The sequence below is a fragment of the Grampus griseus genome, assembly GCF_964374135.1.
Source record: "Grampus griseus genome assembly, chromosome: 8".
Lineage (NCBI taxonomy): Eukaryota > Metazoa > Chordata > Mammalia > Artiodactyla > Delphinidae > Grampus > Grampus griseus.
The window spans coordinates 58264571-58286276 of record NC_139002.1 but is presented as its reverse complement, the minus strand read 5'-3'; the positions used below and the strand labels follow the sequence as shown (position 1 = coordinate 58286276).

Genomic DNA, 21706 nt, shown 5'->3' with positions numbered 1-21706 from the left:
GCCCCAGTCAGAGCCAACATCTGACTGAGGTAAAAGTCCATTGGAAGACTGGGGCCCACAGGTAGAAGACGCCTGAAGACGGTATGGTAAAGAGCACAGAATTTAGTACTAGAGGATTGGAGTTCAAGTCCCAGTTTTTACTGGTTAAGTGATGTTGAACTATGTATTTATCTGTAAAATAGAGCTAATGATCCTTATTTCACAGAGCTACTGTGATGATCATGAGAGAGCATACGTTAAGTATCTAGAATATATATAAAGTTACAGCTATTATTAAGAGTGATATTACTGAACCTGGAGCAGGAAAGTAACTGGTAACTGTCACCTGCCCCTTGCCGACACCTGTGCTTCAGACCAAGACAGGGGCTTTGAAACAATTCTGTTTTGTCACCCTCCTACCTCTCCCACCCTGGGCCCCACTCACTTGGATGGGATGCAGGCTTTACCAGTGCGGGGGCACATAGCTGTACGCAGGGGTCCCTTGGGCCCTGTATGCTGGCATGGAGACAGGGTGTGCCCCAATCGCGGTGTGCTGGGGTGCAGTCAGCAGGGTACCTGAGCATCCAGAGAGAGAAGAGGAAACCTGATGAGGCCGTCCCAGAGCGCTGGGATGAAAAGGATGAAGCCACAGCCTTTCACACAGCTGCTGCCCACCCTTCCGCATCTTGCCAGGGGAAGCGTTCCTCATGCTCCAGGACAGTCACTCACTCATCTTAAGTGGCCTCCTTTCACCCTTCTTTGTATGCTCCCCTCACTGCACCAACATCACACTGAGTGGTGATCGCTGGTTCACATCGTTGTGTTCCCACTAACCTAGTTGTTCCTACGGGTAGGGTTCTGGTCTGATCTATCAGTATGTGGTCCCCAGGACCCAACCAACAAGGCTGGCACCCAGCAGACATTCAATAGCTTGCTGACCTGATCTGGGGAGTGAGAGGCCTCAACAACGCCTACATTAGGGGGCAGAATAAAATCCCAACTCCTACCTCCTGTCCACCCAACCCCTCATACTCTCTTCCCCCAGAAGGTGACCTAGCTGATTCTTTGAAAGTTGGGTCTCTAAAGGTTATTCAGAGCCCTCTTTTCTTCTCATGCATTTCTTTTTAATGCCAGTTCATCCAAAGACTTCCCTAAACCTGCTCTTCCTCTGGCATCTCTCCCTGCCCCCATTCTCAAGGTTCCAAAAGGGCAGGGTTTCTGGAGTAAGCCAGAAATGGAGAAGGGGTCCTCTTGGACTCCTGCTTCTCCTAAGCCTCACAATTAATTATTGGACAGGTCCTTAAGCTCCTGCCTGCTAAATAACATTGCCCTATGCCCTCCTTTGTGGAACCCTGCTGCTACCAGAGTCCTAGCATCATCATGTCTCCTCTAAACCAGAGCTTCGCCCTGGCTAAGCCTGCCTCCACCTTGCAGCCAGACAGAATGATTAAACCAAACTCCATCTCTCCTCTGCTTAAACCCCTTTCTATCTCCCCGTTACCTAAAGGTATTCAAGACTCTCCACCACTTTATCTCTGACCACTATTCCAGCCACCCTTCCAACTCCATGCCCCTATTTTCTAAGTGATTTAGACCATTTCCATTCTGTGAATGTGCTTTACCCATGTTTTTTACCCCTGGACTGCCCTTCCCTTTTTCGTCTCTCTGGTTAGCCTCTGTTCACCCTTTAAGGCCTAGCTCAATAAGTCCTCCTTGGTGGAATCTTCCCCATCCCTGTGGACAGAGTTAGAGGGTCCTCCTCTGTGTTCCTAGAACCCCCAGGCATAGAATTCTTCATGCTTTGCTACAATCGATTCCATGACTGTGTTCTCCACTGTCATGAGTTCTTGGAGGAAGGGGATGGACACCAACACAGATGTTGCCCTTACCTGCTGACATCGCCATGGTGGTGCCGGCCACCATGCCCATGGCCACACCATTGGTCCTGGGAGCAGCGACAGGCGCCGGGTAGATGGCAGAGGGAATGCTGTTGGGCTGGACGACCGTGGTGTGGTGGATGACATGGGGCTGGGCAGCATACACCGGCTGTGTGTAGTAGGCTCCCTGGGGGAAAAAAGGCTGAGGTCACACAGGCTTCTGGAGAGGAGGGGAGCCTGTCCCAAACCCTAAGGGATGGGGTCAGAGAAGCTCTGGCCCAGGGACACAAGGTCTGGGGCTCTGCTTCTGTCTTCTACGTGGCTGTGGACAGTTCAGTGCTGGGCTCAGCTTCTGGTCTGAAAAATAAGGCTTGAACCCTGTCCTGCCTCGCTCCTAGGGCTGCTATGATGATCTACTATGTTTATCTTATTGCAATGTGCTTCTTCTTAGACTGCTTAAAATACAAAGGTAGGGACCACGATCAGTGAGTGAAGAGGGCTGTGGACGAGGATGGTGAACTTCAGAGCACTGTGCATGTGCACACATGAGGGAGTACTGGTGGGAGTATCATACTGGTGTGAATGCTGCCATTCTACGTACTGGAAAAATGTCATAAATGCAGAGCACTTCCCCAAATGTCTCTTACTATCTATTTCCCTGGAGGCAAAAAAGGTTGAAGATGGAGACAATGGTCTGAGGTGACATCCCACTGCCTGGATCACATGACTGCTTTGTGCTGTCACAGCCCCACAGATCTGCTGACCTTTGGGCAGAGTAGACAGGGCGTCCTGGATCATCTTAATCCAGAGCTTCTCAAATGTTTTTGCTAAATAGTAACAAGAGCCTCAGACTGTGGACTGAGGTAGACTGGGGGAGTGTGTAGACTGCAAGGTTATTGTTTTAATGACACAACAGCGACAGCTCACCAGAGCCACGAACTCTCTTCTTCACCCCCCTCCACCCTACCCAGGCTGGTGGCTCCTTTACCTGCAGAAGAAGTGGTCCCGGGCTTCTACATGTACCTACCTGGGCATACAGATTCTGCTGGGGGTAGGCACTTCTGATGGGATACATGGCCGTCTGATAGGGGTTGGGTGATGGGGAGTAGGGGGGCGGAGCAGTATTACTCTGGGTCGGTGGGACCTTGTATGGTGTCCCCGCAGTATATCCTGTACCAAGGCAATAAGAGAGACTTTCAATTAGTTGGCAGAACAGCATCGCTGGAAGGCAGCAGGTCCCAGTCAACGACTCCCCAGACAAACATGGGCTGAATCCAGGCTGGAAACACAGATGAGAACAGACAGAGAACAGGGCTCCACCCAGAGAGCCCGGGCCCCAGAGGCAGCTCCCTCAGTGGCTGCACGTGTGGCATCTTTTATTTCTCTGTCTCAGGGCTCTGATCTATAAAATAAGAGGCTGGGACCAGATGATCTCTTAAGGGACCCTTGCAGCTCAAACAGTCTGGGACTCTGAGCCATGTGCCATGAGACAGGCAGGTGTGCATGGACGGGAGACCCTCAACCTGCTCGCTCTATACTGCACTCTCTCTTCTTGCTTTTCTGTCTCCGTACTCAGCACCTCAGGGCATCCTCTGCTGCTGCTTCTGTCTTGCTTTCTCCTGTATTCTCTCTTTTTCTCCTTTTATCTCTCTCCCTTTTTGGACTGCCCTCCACCATGTTCCCCTTCTTCCCTGCCAAGTTTTAAGGTGGAAACCCCACTGAAAACCCCATTCAGAGACCCTCATCTTCTGGGATGCTGAAAAACTTTGCTCTACACAGCTGGCCTTTCCTCCCCTCCTGGGGTTTGGGGGAGGGCCACCACTGTCTGAAAGACTGAAGTCAAGGATCAAAAAGGTTCACATCGACCTGGAACCCAGGCCATGTGGGGTCAGCAGGGTGGACTGAAGCTGGGTAGGGGCTGAGAAGTCAGGCCCCAGGAAGCTCACAATCAGCCATTCAAACAAATTGTGCTGCCTTTGAATTTTCTGGAAAAGAGAGTCAGATCCTAAGTTCGCAGGAAAAACCTGAAACATGAATCACTCAGGAACAAGACTGTGTCCTTAGAGAATCACAAAATGGAATGATTCTTTGGAACCCAAGTGATCATCAAGTAGCCCCCACTCTCTTACTCTGTACTAGGGGATCCTGGGGTTCAGAAAGAGCAAGTCTTTTTAGGAACACCACCTTCTTTCTGAGTTGAAGGGACAGTGCCAAGGGATCCTGGCTCTGGATGTCCAATGGGGTGCCGCTGGGGCTTCTTCCCTGTCCCTGTCCTGGCTTGGTCTGGCTGACACATCACTGAACCTCTCTTGGCCTCAGGTCTTTCTCCTACAAGATGCTCACCAAGGACCCTTTCAGTAACATGGGGCTGTTTTTACAAGAAGGGACTGGGGCCAGAGTGAAAAGGGTGCTTTACTGGAAGAGAAGAGGTCCAGGCTTCAGGCCAGGATTTCCTCCAATCTGCTGTGACTACTGGCAAGTCTCTGGGCCTTAGTTTCCTATTTTGTAAAATTAGAAGGCTAAGAATGAAGACCTCTTCCTGAACTAAAATCCCATTTTTCTGAAGACCCTGGGTCTCTTCTACCCTAACCCCAAGTTAAAGCAAGCTGCCACACAGTCACAAATCTCTCTCAAGTCACACCACAGCTTTGGCATGGTGACCCCCTGCCCCTGATGAGCTACTCAGGAGGGTATGAGAGCTGTTATTTAGTCACCACCCAAGGCACCACCGAAAAGCTGTCCTGCCCTCTCCCCTGGAATCATGTCATTTATCTTTCCACCTGCAGACCCACAGTTTGTTCCATGAGAAACTGGAGAAACTGATTTTGTGGTCAAATATGCTTGGGAAATAAGTAGCAATGGGGCTGGAAAAATACATTAATGAGAAGGTAGCACTGATAAGAACTAGAAACTAACTGGAAGTGGAGGTACGAGTCAGTTGAGGAAAAAGTCTAGAGCAGGTTCCTCCAAGTTTCTAGATTGTGCAGCTAATCATGAAATGTGGTCACAGGAGGAGAAACAGATACTGTGGGGAAGACAGGGAGTCTAGGTTTGCAGACATCTGGAAGGAGCTATTTGAGGTGTACTTCACCTTGGAGACACAGTTTACTTGTCTGTAAAACAAAGGGGATTCTCAAGATGGGTGTGTCCCAAGAGTATACAAGGGATCCTAAGTGTTATTTTGCCACCCCTGCCCCCCCGCCAAAAAAAAAAGGACAAGGAGAGGTGGGAGGGAAGGGGGAAGGGGGGGAGAGAGAAAATAGGTTTTATTCCATGACACTGAGAGAAAATAGGTTTTTAAGAGAGAAAATAGGTTTTATTCCATGACACTGAGAAGTTTTAAAATGACAGGATGAACTGTGAATCTCCAAGATAGGGATATGCAGGAGACTATTTCCAAATTTGTTTACCACAGGATCTTTTATTCATCCTATTCACATTTAAAACATGCAAACTACAATTTTGTGTGTGACTGTAGCTTGTTTTGGTAAATCAAATTTTACTGTAACACAGCCATGCCCGTTCATTTACATACTGACTATGGCTGCTTTACTGGTAGAATGGTAGTTATGGCAGACAGCATAAGGCCCCAAAAGCCTAAGATATTTATTATCTGGCCTTTACAGGAAAAGCCTGATACCTTCTGATTTAAAGGAATAAAACAGGTTATGGGGAGTCCTGCCAGAGTGGAGAGCACCTCTCTTCCATGCAGGAGGGCAGGACACCCCTGAATCCTAAGATGCCTGTCTCTGAAAGCTACACAGCACAGGCTTGTGATTATAAGTAGTCTGGAGCCAGACTGACTGCCTGGGTCCAAACCCCAGCCCTCCTACTTAACAGCTGTAGAATACATCTGTCTCCTCATCTATAAAATGGGGATAATAATAGCACTTACTTCATAGGGTTACTGTGATGAATACATTAACTAATAAGTGCAAAGCCCTTAAAAGAATGCCTGACACATTAAAAGCAGTTCATAAAGATTAGCTATTATTCTTTTCTCTTTCACTGTATAGAGAGATAGTAAGCTTCCTGTTCTAGGGGGTATACAAGCAGAGACTGGTCTGAAAGATGACAGTACATAGGAGGTTAAACTAGTATGACTTTTATGGTGTGATCCAGCTTGGAACACAGACTCCAGGATTCTAAGATTCTAAAATTTGATGGTTTAAAATGCCATGATTTTAAGATTATTTAAAGATAACAGGCCAACAGTGCTGGTGACTTTCCTTTATGCTGCCAGAGAATGTATGCTGAAGTTTTATCCTCTGAGGAAGCCTGCACTAACCCTCTCTGTCACAAGGACAACCATCTTACAAAGTGTTGAGATTATCCCTCTGAGGAAAATCAAAAGGTTCCAAGAGACTGCAGTAGAATTTGGTTTCCACATCCAAGAATAACCTTGTCTACAAATGTATCCTTTCTTCATGTTATGAAATGAGACACACACAAACTCAAAATACAAATCAGTAGCCAAAACACACTGGGTGGCCGAAAAGATGATGCTGGAGAAGAAGGCCTTGCCTATTTGTCCAGACAGGTTGAGAAGGGAGAAGCAGAACTGCAGAGCTAGAAAAGACCTTAGAGATCATCAAGATCAATGCAAACGTTTCACAGATGAGACGCGAGCAAATGAGCGAAGGCTCACGAGGACCCAGGACTCAATGTTCCCTCCTCTGACTACAGTGGTCCCAGTCCTGGGCTCTGTCAGCAATTCACGTCAATTCTTCTCTCAAGGAATACCTTCACTGGACTAGATAATATCAGAGGACCTTTCTAGTGCTGATATTCTACGTTCTGAGCATTTCAGTGGGACTTCTATTAGAAAATCATTGCAGAGGACATTCCACAACTGACTGATGGTCCTGTCCATACCCCTGAGGATCACTGGAAATTCCCCTGGGGCTGTAGCCTGGGCTACCTTGGGTATCACAAAATTCAGGGTTTATTACTTTATGCACCTAAGTTTAAAAAAAAAAAAGCCGTTGGATTTGATGCAAACAAAAATGAAACAAAACCAAGTCAAAACAGAAACTCACTGATTTTGCTCAAATGAACTTAGATTCAACTCACTCACTCAGGGCCTGGGTCTCCTGAAAAGAGTTCTACCTCCGTCTGAAGGTTACAGAATTAGGACTTTGGAATGCTATACCTTAAGGACATTAGAGACTTGAATTCAATCCTCTGCAATTCAGATGAAGAACCTAGAGCCCAGGGGAGCACCAACTTTCCCAAAACTGCACAGCAAATCAGTGCGGGGCTGGGCCCAGAGTTCAGGGCTTACCATGCCCTGGGCAGAGCTCATTTCTGAAATTATACGTCTCTGTAGTCCAATCTTGGACATTTGGTATATTGGCCTTTGTGTCTTCATTTCATTAAAGGCAATATTGTGAGAGGAAAAAGGAATTTGATCACTAGCAGTCCCAGCCCTGACTTATGAAAGAGGCTTTGTTTATGGTACCCTGTTCTTTCTCTCAGGTTGCTAACCATAATTTTAGACTCCATCAAATAGGGTAATAAAGAGAGTGTATACATTAGCAAGATAAAACTTTTTCAGCCCTCTCTTCAATCCTTCTGCACTGTCATAAATCTTTTTCAGTTGTAGAGCCCCTACCACCTTCAAACACATTGATCCTCACATGAAGGATGCCTTTTAGACTGATCAGTTTATTGACTATCAGATTTATATGTCTGGACAAAGCTCTATGTATGATTCTTGCCTTGACCCCCCAGTCTCCTTGTTGGCAGCTGAACAAGAGAGTGCTGAATAAGTAGAAGGAAGACCTAACTACAAACAGGCTTAGCAAGTGTTAGTGAAATTACATTGAATTTGTCAAAGTGCCCTGAGTTTTCTGTGGTATTAGAAGCCACAAAATCTGTGTGCTGGGAGGAACTCTGGTGGGACATGGGAGGACCAGTCAATCCTACCTCTATTTACGGATTATAAGAAAGAGAGCACATCTTGGCCCTTTCTAGGGACTGTGATAGCCTGTGAGAGGACAGTGGGATATAGCTACTGGACTTTTCAGTGGAACTTTAGGAAGATGTCAACATAGTGGAAGGCAAGGCCTTCTAATACTCAGACTTTCTCATTGTGGAAAGGGTTGCTTCTGGAGGGAATGAATACTCCATACCTGGAGATGTGTGAACAAAGGCTAGTTGGCCAACTACTGGTCTGGGCAGCTAGAGAGGAGGCCCCTGAAAGAGTGGAAGATATTGGGTATACAGCACCAAGGTGATAGAATCAGGAGCCTAATAGCTAGAGAGAACCTTAAAGATGACCTAGTCCAACCCACTCATGTTACATTTGGAAAAAGCAAGGTCCAAAGCACAGACATGAATTATCCAAGGTTACACAGAACCAAGTCTAGAATCCAACTCTTTTGGTCTTCCACTCCAGGCTTCTTTCTGCTACACTACAGCAGGTGTGTCTATATGCATCTACCTCCATATGTGCAGATATAAGACAGAATATGCATGTATATGCCCATTTACATATATAATAGCATAGGTACCTGGAAAAATTCCCTACTGCTATCATCCCTCTCTTAAATAAGAGTAAAATTAATCTCAAGGAAAAAAGTCAGTAATAGAAACTTAACTTGGGTGATACACTTTTCTAGTCGCGCTGCTTACCAGTTGGATGGCATTGGGCATGTTACCTTTCTGAGCCTCAGCTTTCAAACTGGAATAAAAATCCACCCAAATAGGACTATAGTGTAGATTAAATGAGAGGGTGATCATGAAAACATATTCTGCAAAAGGTGAGAGTTATGTTGTATAAACGTAAGTTGATGTTGACCTGAAGGGGCGATGATAGCTAAGGAGAAAATAACATTTTAAAGAAAAATTTAAAATACAATGTATTCTTCTAATTTACTCACTTAATAGGTTAACACTTCACTGAACCCCAGACCATCGGGCCTAGTCTGCAACATCCCTCCGAGGGCTTGTGCAGCCCTTGCTGGCACAACTTAAGAGACTGGCGCTCACCACATCCAAAGCCAGCCACTCCTCTTTCGGACAACTGCAACAAGGCACGAAGCTTTTCCTCATACAGAGTCAAAATGCCACTCAGTCATTTCTAAACACTCGTCCTCATTTTACCCAGTGGAGCCATTTTGTGTTAAAAATCAGATGTGAAGGTGAAACCATCAGTCACTCTACTGAGCCTCAAGTGAAGTGACCAATCTGACAGGCCAGATGGTTTCCGACCTTCACGAGGACTTCCTGCACATACCTTGCTCTCACAGTATAGCCTCCACGAGGGCAGTGTTTCTCAAGCAGGGGGCAATTTTGCCCCCGGGGATATGCACAGGACAGCCCCCCCCCAACCAAGAATTATCTGCTCCCCATGTCCACAGTGCTGAGGTTGAAAAACCCTGTGCTAGTTGGAGGAACCCCCTCTGTCCAAAAGTCCACAAGACTTTAAAGTGCCCTCTGTCCTTCCCTTGAAATGCAGTAACAGTCCTTCCCTCATCAAACTCATTGGCCAGGTGAGTACTTCCTTCTCTCTCCCTCACTGCTTTGTGTCTCCTCAAAGCAGGGTGTGTGATCAAAGAGGATGACCGTTTCTATATGAGGAGGGCCAATTTTTTGGTGGGTAGGAGAGAGAACCTCTTAAAACAGTGTCCTATAAATGTCAGTTTTAAAAGTTCCCTTTCCTTTCTTCCTAAGAGGCAAATCAGTCCCAACCAAGGGGAACAAGGAAAGGAGGAGACAGGCTGTATTTACTGAAAGCCGCAGAGGATGCTTGGTAAGTTCGGTTCTCGGTCCCGGTGTCCACTGGGAGGTGGAAGGTGCCTTCAGTGCCACAGGAAGACGAGTTCTGTGGCCAGGCCTGTTTCATCAGCAGAGTTGCTTAAGGGAAGACACAAGAATGGCATTAGGCAGAAATAAGAAGTGGGCACCACCAATCACAGACACAAAAGCAAGGATCTTGAGCTGGACGGAAACATATAACCCAAGGGGCCCTGTTCAGACACACAGGATGGTTCAGCTTTCTGAGATGGGTGAGTGGTTGGGAGGAGTGCTGAAGTGACCTTCTAAACGATTTGAAACTGAGGAGACCTAAGCTTATACTAAGTAGGGGAGTCAGGATTTTCTACCCACTACCAAACCCATGAAAATGCTTATGAATACTGCCTTCTACTGCCTGACATTCTAGCCTAAGACTCTGGGGTACTCCTTAGCCACCTGCTCGTTAATGTGTAGCAGCTCGGAGCCTTTGACTATGTACTGGGCCAGATCAACTGAGTACCCCTTTTTATGCCTGAAATCTCATCTGGAGGTGTACTTAACAAATTGTTTTCAAAGAGCGACCCCAAAATACTAATAACCACATGACATGAACCTTGCTGGACTGCCATCTCCTCTAAAGGGACTGAGCTTCGGTGGCTTACAAGGCAAGGCTGTCCAGCGGGACACTACCTGCAAACCTCTTCTCCTGTAGACCTAGCCAGGGCCAGACAAACCTCTTGCACCTTTTATGTCTCCTGCTGAGGTGCTACTGGTGCTCCACCTGAGATATCGCCTCATGAATTAGAGATGATCTTTTGGGCCACTAAGAAAGCAAATGTCAAACTTGGGGTAGGTGTGAAATAGAGATGAGGCTCAGTTTGAAAGAAATCTGCAGAGACTTCCCAGGCTGACTCAAAGCTCAGCTTGAGAAATTTAAAGATGATGTTTCCTATGGAATAGAAGTGGGGAGTGACTCAAAAAACTTACCTTCATGTGTCCTGTAGGGAAGGAGAGAGGAAATAGGGTTTCAAAGGGGGTGGGGGGAGGGATTGCCTAACATTTTACGTATCTCCCTTGATATATTTTCAAACAATAGAGGGGAAAAAAATTTTTTTTTTTTTTTGGCCACACTGCGCGGCTTTTGGGATCCAAGTTCCCCGACCAGGGATTGAACACGGGCCCTTGGCAGTGAAAGCGGGGAGTCCTAACCACAGGACCGCCAGGGAATTCCCGAGGAGAAATATTCTTGACCCAAATTTCTACTTGTGGCTGAAGAATGATTTTAACAGTATCTTTTCCACTCAGATGAGGTCTTGGGAGACATGGATATGGGGTGTTTTAAAGTATATTAGTATTGGCAACAGTTGGATATACGTGAAACATTTTAACAAGGGGCTAGGTAAGACAGGGTGGTATGAGAAGCAAGTTTGCCTATACCCTCTCATTCCATCAGGACAAGGATAATCCACCTCCAGAGAGATCTCCATAAACTCCTCTGCCTGTCCAGGTAACAGGAAATGCCTCTGGTTCCTTCAGTCATGGAAGTACTGGGGTCAGAGGAGGAGGTCAAAGACTCTACTGTTTTTGCTGAACCAAGGATAGAAGTACAGCTGTTCTGGGCTGACTCTGCGCTTGCATCAATGGCCCGCAATATATACAGCGGATGCTGAGAAATGAGAAGGAAATCATGGGCAGGGAAGTGACACTAAAAGGAGAATTCTGGTAGAAGAAAATGGAGATCCAGCAGAATTCCAATGCAGAGTCCAGGGCCTTTGCTGGACATTACAACATGACTCTGCAGACAACACAGGAGGAGGGCAGTCAATTTAAACAATTATCATGGGTTTCTTTTCCTGGGGGGCAGGGATGGGTGGAGTGGTGGGAATTAATAAAGGACCCAATTAGTGTTGAAAAATCTTATTAAGATAGCTTCAGATTTAGAATCTGCCACTTCACGTGGCTGGAAAGCCCTGGCCACCTAAAACAACTCCCTAAAAAGTGAAACATGTAGCTCTGAGAAGTCAGATAGAGCAAGCCCAGGCCCTCAAGACCCCACAGGAATCCACCAGGGAGCAGGAGGCCTAAATTTGGCTGCTGAGAATTTGGAGGACCTGTTCTGGTCCAGTTTTTAACCCAAGTGGTGCATCTTTACCATAATTTGAATCATGAGCCAAAAGTCTGACATTAGCCTAAAGGACTGTGTGACAATTAAAGTAAGTAAATCAAAATTAACCAAAGAGTGACTGAGGCCTACACTGCACTCAGCACTGAGGGGAGCGCCACGGTGGACAGGAACACACGTGGGTCATGGTCACCGCACACCAGGTATTTATGGTCTAGCTGGGGATGCAACACAGCCACACGCCAACCAGAGAGTGAACAAGACAGCATTACACACAGTAAAACAATGTTCCAGATTAACCAGGAAAGAAGCAAGTGTGACTGTGCCTTTGATTATGTGTTTCCCAACTGAGCAAGTGAGCTAACCTATACATGTTCCTGAAGAAGTGGGTATTTTCTTCTGGTTTCATTATAAAGAAAACAAATACTAATATCTTCTATATTTTTCTGTATATATGAATACATAATAATTTAAATAACTGGATAAATATGAAGGCTGAAAACAAAAAACAACAAATAACAGCTGTCGACTTGACTTCCTCATTAGTTAGCTATACGTCCACATACAATTCTAAAGAAACCCATTCTGCTGCTGGTAGTGATTCAGAGCTCAGCTGTGGGATGAAGACAATCCAACTGAAGCTTTTAGAGGCGTGGTAATAGAGGACGCTGCTCTGACAGGTATGCCTGTTCTTGGGTGCCATGAAAGGTACCAACTCCTAGAAATGGTCTATATTTTGAATAAATACAAGTGTATATACGTCAAATATTATTGAGGTGTACGTTTGAGACTACGTACTTTTGCACTTTATGTAGTACTATATATGTACTATTCCTCAATTTAAAAAAAGAGAGAGCGAGAACCCATGGCAGTGAAGGGCCACGGCCCAGTCACAGCATGCGGCCCACGTCCAAGTGCTGGGTTGTTCACATCCCTGGACACGGGGCCCTCACGCCCTCTGACACTTGAACAATCTGTTAAGCACACTTACAAGGAGGAGAGGCAGCAAGGGACCATCATCCTGAACAATGTAGTAAGTCAGGAAATCTGAGTTCTAGCCTGGGCTGTGCCACTTATTAGCTGTGGGACCTTGGGCAAGTCACTATACCTTTCTAAACTTCAGGTCTGTTGTCTCATAAAATGGCAATAATAACCACTCCTTGATTGCTTCATAGTATTGATTGTGAGGATCAAAGATCAAGTGTCAGCCAGTCTTACAGTTTCTAATTGTGGTGTCTGTCTACTCTTCCATCCCCACAGGTGTGGACAGCTCCAATGGAAGCTCTCATCACCTCTTACCTGAATTATTGCAACTGCTTCCTCACTGTTCTGTTTGTTTTTAAACCTGCCAACTCCAATCTCCAAGCTGCAGTCAGAGTGATATTTCTAAGACCTAGACCTAATCACAAAAACTTCTTTCTTAAAAACATTCCATGGTTCTCCATTACCTAACTCCTTGTGTGGCACTCAAGGCCCCTCGTGATCTAGTCCTATGATCTCTCTAGACTCACTGTTCTCACTCTCAAACCCTACATGACAGCCACACAAACTGTTCACCATTCCCAGACGATGCCAAGAAGCATCACTTCTCTGTATTTTTGCTCACACTGCTCACTCTTCCTGGCATGTCCTTCCCCAAATACCGCCTGGTAGACATTTATTAATCCATCAACCAGGAGCTGAAGACTCACCTCTACTGTGAAGTCCTTTCTTTTCCCCACTTCTTGATCACAGCCCCCTCATGTATCCCACTTGGTTCACTATCCCAGTTCCTGTGATTCTTAGAAGCCCCTGTACTTGCTAGTTTGTCCATCTCCCCCGCTAAACTTTGAGCTCCTTGAAAACAGGAACCCTGTCTTACTGAACTTTGTATCTTCAAAGGGCCAGCTTAGGGTCTGGGACAGAACATTTTGTGAAGAGAAGAGCTCCATACATACACTTTAGTATTTCTATTTCAGATGCTATAACAGGAGAGGTGAGGAGGCAGGAGAGCTTCTCTCACTTCATATGGAGTCTTCTGTTCAAGTTCATATATCCTGAGGCAAACAAACACGACTCCTCATAAACAATAAGAGAAACGGGTCTGTGACTAGCAAAACTGAAAGAATAAGATTATAAGAGGGCAACCTGTTAGCATTTAAAGGGACCTCAGAGATCATCTGGAATAAAACATTTTATCTATGGCCTGGAGACATTAGCAAATTGCCCAAGATCACGCAGCCCACAGCAGCAGCAAGAAGAGATTTTCACAGCTCATCTCCTAAAAGATGTGCCACACACAAATTCAATTTTCAACATCCAAATAATTCAAGGTTAAAAGTCGAGAAAGTGTGCAGAGACTTTACAAAAACATTGTCCTGAGCAGCCCAGGTGAGGGTGGTGAAAGCAGCAAGTCCCTCCTATGGTCCCTTCCTGTCTATGACAAAAAAGGACCTAGTCAAGTTACACTGCTGGGACCCTCACAGGTGCCCAGAAGTTCCCGTGGTGCCTTGGGCCTGGAGTCCACACTGCCCAGAGAATCCAGCTCTGGTCCCTGGCTTATTAGCACACTTGACCCTCACCTCTCACCATCCAGGAAAATGCCCCCCAAATGAGCCAGAGCTCACGATCTGGGCTAAGGGAATAGATTGTATCTAAAGTTAACCAGGTCTTCAAACATGTGAGACTGCCAATGGAGATGGAAAGTCTGATCGTGGGGCAGACTGGTGTTTTGCATTCTTACAGGCATAATCCAGGTACTCCTCCGCAGGGGCTGCCATAAAGCCAACAGAGGAGCCATAGAGACCCAGGAATTTTTGTTCACTTGTTTGTTTGAATTCAGCAGCCACGTGAGGGTAAAGGTTTCCGACCTAGGTCAGATGGGACCCCAGAGGTGAGGAAGGGGAGAGACGCCTTTTAGTGCCATGATCCTTCACTGCTGCCCTAGGGGACGGTTCGTGTGTGTCTCCAACCCATGATTTTGCACCATCAGACATGTTCCTGCATGCTTCAGGAACTGCTGCTGAGCCACCTGGGGGAGCCCAAGCCTAGGGGATGGGATTTGGGGAGGGAAGGAGAGGGGATCTACTTTTGTTACGAGATAACACATTCATAGGCCATAATACAGATGAGGAAAAATAGCTCTCCTACCATAAGCTGAATGCAGGAACTGAAACTCTGTTGGATAGAAATGTTAGTTGAAATTACCACTAAGAATCTGTGCAAAGTAGTACATATTGCAGTTACAAAAACAAACTTTGTCTTAAAAAAGCAGTTTCCCCCAGGCTACGCAAGAAACAGTGAACGCAGAGGGTGCAAAGTACCTCTACCCTGGAGAGGGTGACAGACTTGCCATCCAGGAAAGCCCATTCATTGAGGAAGGGTATGTCCTTGGATGCCATGACATCCTCCAGGCAGCTGACCCAGAAGCTGCCTGGAAGTATGTAAGTCCAAGTTCCTGCTCTTTGCTTGTCCATGCTAAGAATAAATTTCAAGTCTCCCAAGCATTGCAAAGGGACTTCACACATGACAGAGGCTTTATGTGCTAGAGGAGGTAAAGGTTCAGGGACAAAACCAATCATCTTTGGCCTCTGAAGAGCTCTGTTTAAAGTCCTAGAGGGCCAGGACCAATGCAGAGGCACTTAATTCCCTGAGACCTCTGGGAGAGCGTGGTGCTGTACAAGGGGCACAGACTGTGGGCAGACAGCTTGGCTTTGAATCTGAGCTCCACTGCTTTTTAGCTGTGCAACTTTGGACACGTTATTTAACCTCTCTGAGCAAAACTGAAGGCAAGAAGCTCTAACTCACAAGATTACGGAAAAAAAATTAAGATTTGTGACAAGACTTGCATGGTGTCTGGAACATGGCAGGTGTTCAGAAAACTCAAATTCCTTTTCCCTCCCCTTCCCCAGGTTCATCATATGCAAAATGGGAGTAACTGTACTTTACAATGCTGCTATGGAATCAAGTGAGACAACAGATGACAATGACTGATAAACAGATTTTTTTGTGAGGAGGTATTTCATTTTTACCTATATTAGTTATCCTGTTTATCCTTTCCCTTCATTTTCAAGTCAGATTACCATTAATATGACCCATCTTTTGGTCTCCAGATTTTGAAAACAAGTCTCTATTGGCTCTGCCTTCTGCAGGGCCAAACAGTTCTTAAGTAAGATCCCTGAAGTCACTAAGAGCTTGGAAGAAAGCTTCAAGTACCCACATTGCTTTCAGAACCAATGAAGGAGTGAAATATTTCCCTGCATCCTGGATAGAGGACATCTTTGGGTATTTAGAGCTGCTAAAAATAGCTCTTTCTGAAGCAACTTCTTGGTCTTCTTGAAAAAGCTGAGAGGAATTTAAACCTGAGAGCCTGGCTTCTTTGCAGGCTTCTATCCCGCAGGCATCTCTCAGCATCACAAACGGCCAGCTCTGGAAGGAAGCTGAGAGTACGTACACTGTCCTCTCTGACCTTGAGTCAGCTCCTCCACTGCAGTCAGGAGACCTGGTAGAAGCAGAGGCCAGACTCCCAACATATGACACGGACCAGCTGTGTGTATGTGTAACTCCAAAGGGAAAAGGATCTGCCCAAAGTCACACCAAAATCAGTAGCAGAGTTAGTGCTATAACTCCAGTCTTCCAACTCCCAGTTTGGGGCTTTCTGACACAATGTGCTAATACCACCCTGTCTAGTGGACTGTGTGAGAAAATGGTCTGGGTTGGTTTAGTCACAGCTTAGAAATATGTTGACTTTTCAAAAGTAAAATTGGGGAAAATCAAGTTAGACGTGGGTTGATATTTTGTGTGCTTTAAAATTAAAACTTAATCAGTACTTTACACATGCCAGGAGCTTTCCAATCTCTCCCTTCCCCACGTCCCCACAATCTCAGGCTCTTCCTGTCTGCTCTCCCTTTCCTCTCTAATCTGACTGCTCTAGTCTAACACCTCAATTTCTCTCTAGCCGACTGCAACTATAATGTTGTGGTTAAGAATGCATGTGGGGGGCTTCCCTGGTGACGCAGTGGTTAAGAATCCGTCTGCCAATGAAGGGGACACAGGTTCAAGCCCTGGTCCGGGAAGATCCCACATGCCGTGTATCAACTAAGCCCATGAGCCACAACTACTGAGCCTGTCTGTGCTCTAGAGGCCATGAGACACAACTACTGAAGCCCGCGCGCCTAGAGCCCATGCTCTGCAACAAGAGAAGCCACCTCAATGGGAAGCCCGCACACTGCAATGAAGAGTAGCCCCCGCTCACTGCAACTAGAGAAAGCCCGCGCGCAGCAACGAAGACCCAACACAGCCAAAAATAAAAATAAATTTAAAAAAAAGACCCAATGTAGCCAAAAATAAACAAATAAGTAAATAAATAAATTAATTAAAAAATGAAAAAAAGAATGCATGCAGGGACTTCCCTGTTGGCGAAGTGGTTAAGAATCCACCTGCTGATGCAGGGGACACAGGTTCGATACCTGGTCCGGGAAGATCCCACATGCCGTGGAGCAACTAAGCCCATGCACCACAACTACTGAGCCTGCGCTCTAGAGCCCGCGAGCCACAACTACTGAGCCCACGCGCCACAACTACTGTAGCCTGCGCACCTAGAGCCCGTGCTCCACAACTAGAGAAGCCACCGCAATGAGAAGCACGTGCACGGCAACAAAGAGTAGCCCCCGCTCGCCACAACTAGAGAAAGCCTGCGCAGCAATGAAGACCCAAAGCAGCCCAAAATAAATAAGATATAAATAAATTATTTTAAAAAGTCACAATTGCCAAATGAAACAAATGGTATTAAAAAAAAATAATTACTAAACAAGAAAATGAGGGTATTATCATGACATTCCAGGCCTTTCCAAATCTGGCCCTTGCACATCTGTAGTCCAGATTCATCTGTTACGCCGCCACCCTAGAGCCTATGCTTCAACCATTCTCACTACTTCAAGGTTCTTCAGTGTCACTCCTCACACCTCCATGTCTTTGCCCAGGCTCTACTCTGCCTAGAATGCCCAACTCTTCCTCTGTATGTTTAAAAGAATGCCTCTTAACAGCAACAACAAAAAAACAACCAAACAAACAAAAAAGAATGCCTCTTACTTCTCCCTCAAGTCTCCACTGCTAGGTCCTCTGTGAAGCCTCCCCTTACACCCTCAACCCCAGGCAGAGGTTGTTCCCTCCTCCACTTCCTCTCCTCTTGTACATATTCCTTTTACAATATTCACCACACTGTACAGCCACGAATCTGTTCACACGTCAGCTTCCAAATGGACTGTAAGCTACTTCAGGCAAAGACAGCATCCTTCCTTTTTTCTATTCTAGTGGGGAGGACATTCAGCAAATAAATACTTGTTGAGTAAATGAAGAGGAACTTACATAAAACCATCTACAACCATGAGGTAGGTGTAGCACATTTCTCAGAGAGGTGAGGTAACTTGTCTAAGGACTCACAACTAGTGAGTTGAGTAATCAGGATTCAAACCCAGGACTTACTAACTGCAGAGCCCACATTCTTTCTCCTGCTCCTTGAGTATTAAAGCACCAGCTGAGAGTGGCTTGTTTTTTTTGAGCGTGGGGGTCAAGATGGTGGTAAAACCTCTGCATTGCTCCCAAACTGAAACAAACTTCTATACTTTCAAATCTATTTCAACCTCTATCCAAGGAGTGTTGGGCCTTTATTATTTTTGAAAAACAAGTTCCTCGCTGCAGCTTGAAAATGTGGCAAGTCTCTCACTCTCTTCCAAATCCACGTCCAGGAAGGGGTGGGTGGGTTGGTGGTGTGTGTGTGTGTATGTGTCAACGGCAGCCTCAGGGGAAACCGAGGGTGTGTGTGTGTGTGCGTGTATGTGTCAACGGCAGCCTCAGGGGAAACTGAGGATATGTGTGTGTGTGTGCATGTGTGTGTGTCAACGGCAGCCTCAGGGGAAACCGAGGGTGAGGGTGTGTGTGTGTGTGTGTGTGTGTGTGTGTGTCAACGGCAGCCTCAGGGGAAACCGAGGGTGAGGGTGTGTGTGTGTGTGTGTGTGTGTGTGTGTGTCAACGGCAGCCTCAGGGGAAACCGAGCAAAAACTGGGTGTGGATACTGGCAGAGCAGAAAAGGTTCTGTGAGGAGGATACACATCTCAGATATTCCAGCAGAAGAGAGATGGGCCAACTTTAAGTCCCAAGGAGAATGGAAGAAATTCTATTCCCGGAGGCTGAACTGCCCCAGTTCCCAGAGGGGACTCCCTGAACAATCAAGCGTGGACAGGCTGAGCCCAGAGCAATTTAGGACATGGAAAGGCCAGCAAGTGTTTCGGGCTTTTTTTTCCCAAATAGAGCCTCACCTCCCACCCCACTCACCACTGTTGGCTTCACTTTTTCCTTACCTGGAGCATAACTGGGGCTATTGGTGGGGTACAGGCTGGGATTGTAGGCAGGGGCTGCAGCTGGATAGGCTGTAGGGTAACCTATGAAGAGACAAAAAAGTGTCATTTAGTTGGGCAAGAAGAAAGCAGATTTCTGAGGAAATGGAATCCAAGTCCCAAGCTTGGCCTTCAGCCTCTTCATGGGCCATTTCAGGTAGTATATGTGACTGCTTTTAGCCTCTCAAGAAAAATCACCAATACCACAGTCCCAACATATACACATTTTTCTGTCTGTTTTTTCAAAGCAGTACAAGAGATATATGTCTATATGCTCACTGTAAAAAACCCTGAAACACTATGGAAGTATGTATGGTAGAAAGTGTAAGTTTACTTTCACATTCCTGCCATAATACTACTCTCCTCCCCAGAGATAATAGCAGTTTGGCATCTATGTCTCCAGACAGTTTTCCATGCATTTTTATACACATATATTCAGTGGTGAGCTAGTAAATATTTAACAACTGGCTCAAGGGGATTGGGGCGGAGCCCTATTTGTAGCATTTGCTAAGTTCCATGGTGTAAGCACTCCCAACCATGGCCAATTTCAAGCTACCAACATCACTGAATAAGTATAAGTAGCTGAGAAGCTCACAATTGGGTCTAGAGAGCCCACACAAGCCTGATCCAGTCCACCACTGCATATTATATATAAGGATTAAAAAAACGTTTTTTAATTGTGACAAAATATATATAAAATTTGTGATTTTAACCATTTAAGTGTACAATTCAGTGGCACTAATTACATTCACAATGTTGTGCAACCATCCCCACTATGTATTTCTAAAAGTTTTTAACCACCCCAAACAGAACTCTGTACCCGTTAAGCAATAACACTCCATTCCCTCTTCCCATAACCCATCTTAACTTCTTTTTTTTTTAATATGTTTATTGGAGTATAATTGCTTTACAATGGTATGTTAGTTTCTGCTTTATAACAAAGTGAATCAGTTATACATATACATATATTCTCATATCTCTTCCCTTTTGCGTCTCCCTCCCTCCCACCCTCCCTATCCCACCCCTCTAGGTGGTCACAAAGCACCGAGCTGATCTCCCTGTGCTATGCGGCTGCTTCCCACTAGCTATCTGTTTTGCATTTGGTAGTGTATATATGTCCATGCCACTCTCATTTTGTCCCAGCTTACCCTTCCCCCTCCCCGTATCCTCAAGTCCATTCTCTAGTAGGTCTGCATCTTTATTCCTGTCCTGCCCCTAGGTTCTTCATGATTAACTTCTAATCTACTTTCTGTCTCTATGAATTTGCCTATTCTAGATACTTTATGTATTCTAACACATGGAATCAAACACTATTTATCCTTTTGTGCCTGGCTTCTTAGCATAATTTTTTCAGAGTTCATTCATGTTTTAGCATGTATCAGAACTTCATTCCTTTTTATGGCTGAGTAATATTCCACTGTATATATATACCACATTTTGTTTATCCATTCACCTGTTGATGGACACTTGGGTTGTTTCCACCTTTTGGATATTGTGAATAATGCTGCTGTGAACACTGATATACAAGTATCAGTTTGAGTCCCTGTTTTCAATTTTTGGGGGTATATACTGAGGAGCAGAATTGCTGGGTTATATGGTAATTTTATCTTTAGCTTTTTGAGGAACCACCAAACTGTTTTTCACAGTGGCTATACCATTTTACACTCCCACCAGCAATGCACGAGGGTTCCAATTTTTACACATCCTCACCAACACTTGTTATTTTCTATTTTTTTTAAATTATAGCCATCCTAGCAGGTGTGAATTGGTATCTCTTTGTGGTTTTGATGTGCATTTCCCTAATGATTAATGATGCTGAACATCTTTTCATGTGCTTACTGGTCATTTGTACATTTGTTTGGAGAAATGTCTATTCAAAACATGTGCCAATTTAAAAAGTCGGGTTGTTTTGTTGTTGAGTTGTAGGACTTTTTAATGTATTCTGGATATTAAACCTTTATCAGATTTGTCATACTGAGTGAAGTAAGCCAGACAGAGAAAGACAAATATATGATATCGCTTATATGTGGAATCTAAAAAAAAAATGGTACAAATGAACTTATTTACAAAACAGAAATAGAGTCACAGATGTAGAAAACAAACTTATGGTTACTGGGGGGGGAAAGTGGGGTGAGGGGGATAAATTGGGAGATTGGGATTGACATATACAACACTACTATATATAAAATAGATAACTAATAAGGACCTACTGTATAGCATAGGTCAATTCTCTGTAATGAACTATATGGAAGAAGAATCTAAAAATGAGTGGATATATGCATATGTATAACTGATTCACTTTGCTGTTCAGCAGAAACTAATAACATTGTAAATCAACTATACTCCATTAAAAACTAAGAAAACAAAAACACTTTATCAGATTTAATTTTGATGAAATCCAATTTATCTATTTTTCCTTTGTTGCTCATGTTTTTGGTGTCATATCTAAGAATACACTTGCTAAATCCAAGGTCATGAAGATTTACCCTATATTTTCTTCTAAGAGTTTTAAGGCTTTGACCCTTATATTTATATCATTGATCTTTTTTTTTGGCTGTGCTGCATGGCTTGTGGGGATCTTAGTTCCCTGACCAGGGACTGAACCCGGGCCCTCG

At 45.1% G+C, this 21706-nt stretch overlaps 1 protein-coding gene across 4 annotated transcripts in view; it reads right to left on the bottom strand.

Annotated features, from left to right (window-relative positions):
- The window catches only part of FAM168A (family with sequence similarity 168 member A), a 228392-nt gene that overhangs the window by 34179 nt on the left and 172507 nt on the right, over positions 1-21706 (bottom strand). For 2 of the 4 annotated variants that reach the window (XR_014297086.1, XM_082660019.1), the window contains exons 3-8: positions 19056-19136; positions 14848-14874; positions 9591-9716; positions 2884-3026; positions 1869-2043; positions 425-555 (exon numbers count right to left, since the gene is read on the bottom strand). Coding sequence is in view for 1 of the 4 variants with exons in the window: in XM_082660019.1 (XP_082516145.1) it covers positions 443-555; positions 1869-2043; positions 2884-3026; positions 9591-9716; positions 14848-14874; positions 19056-19136 (665 nt within the window). In the remaining 3 variants the exon portion in view is untranslated. The remainder of the gene's footprint in view (positions 1-424; positions 556-1868; positions 2044-2883; positions 3027-9590; positions 9717-14847; positions 14875-19055; positions 19137-21706) is intronic. The other 2 variants (XR_014297087.1, XR_014297088.1) reach the window with 2 other exon arrangements.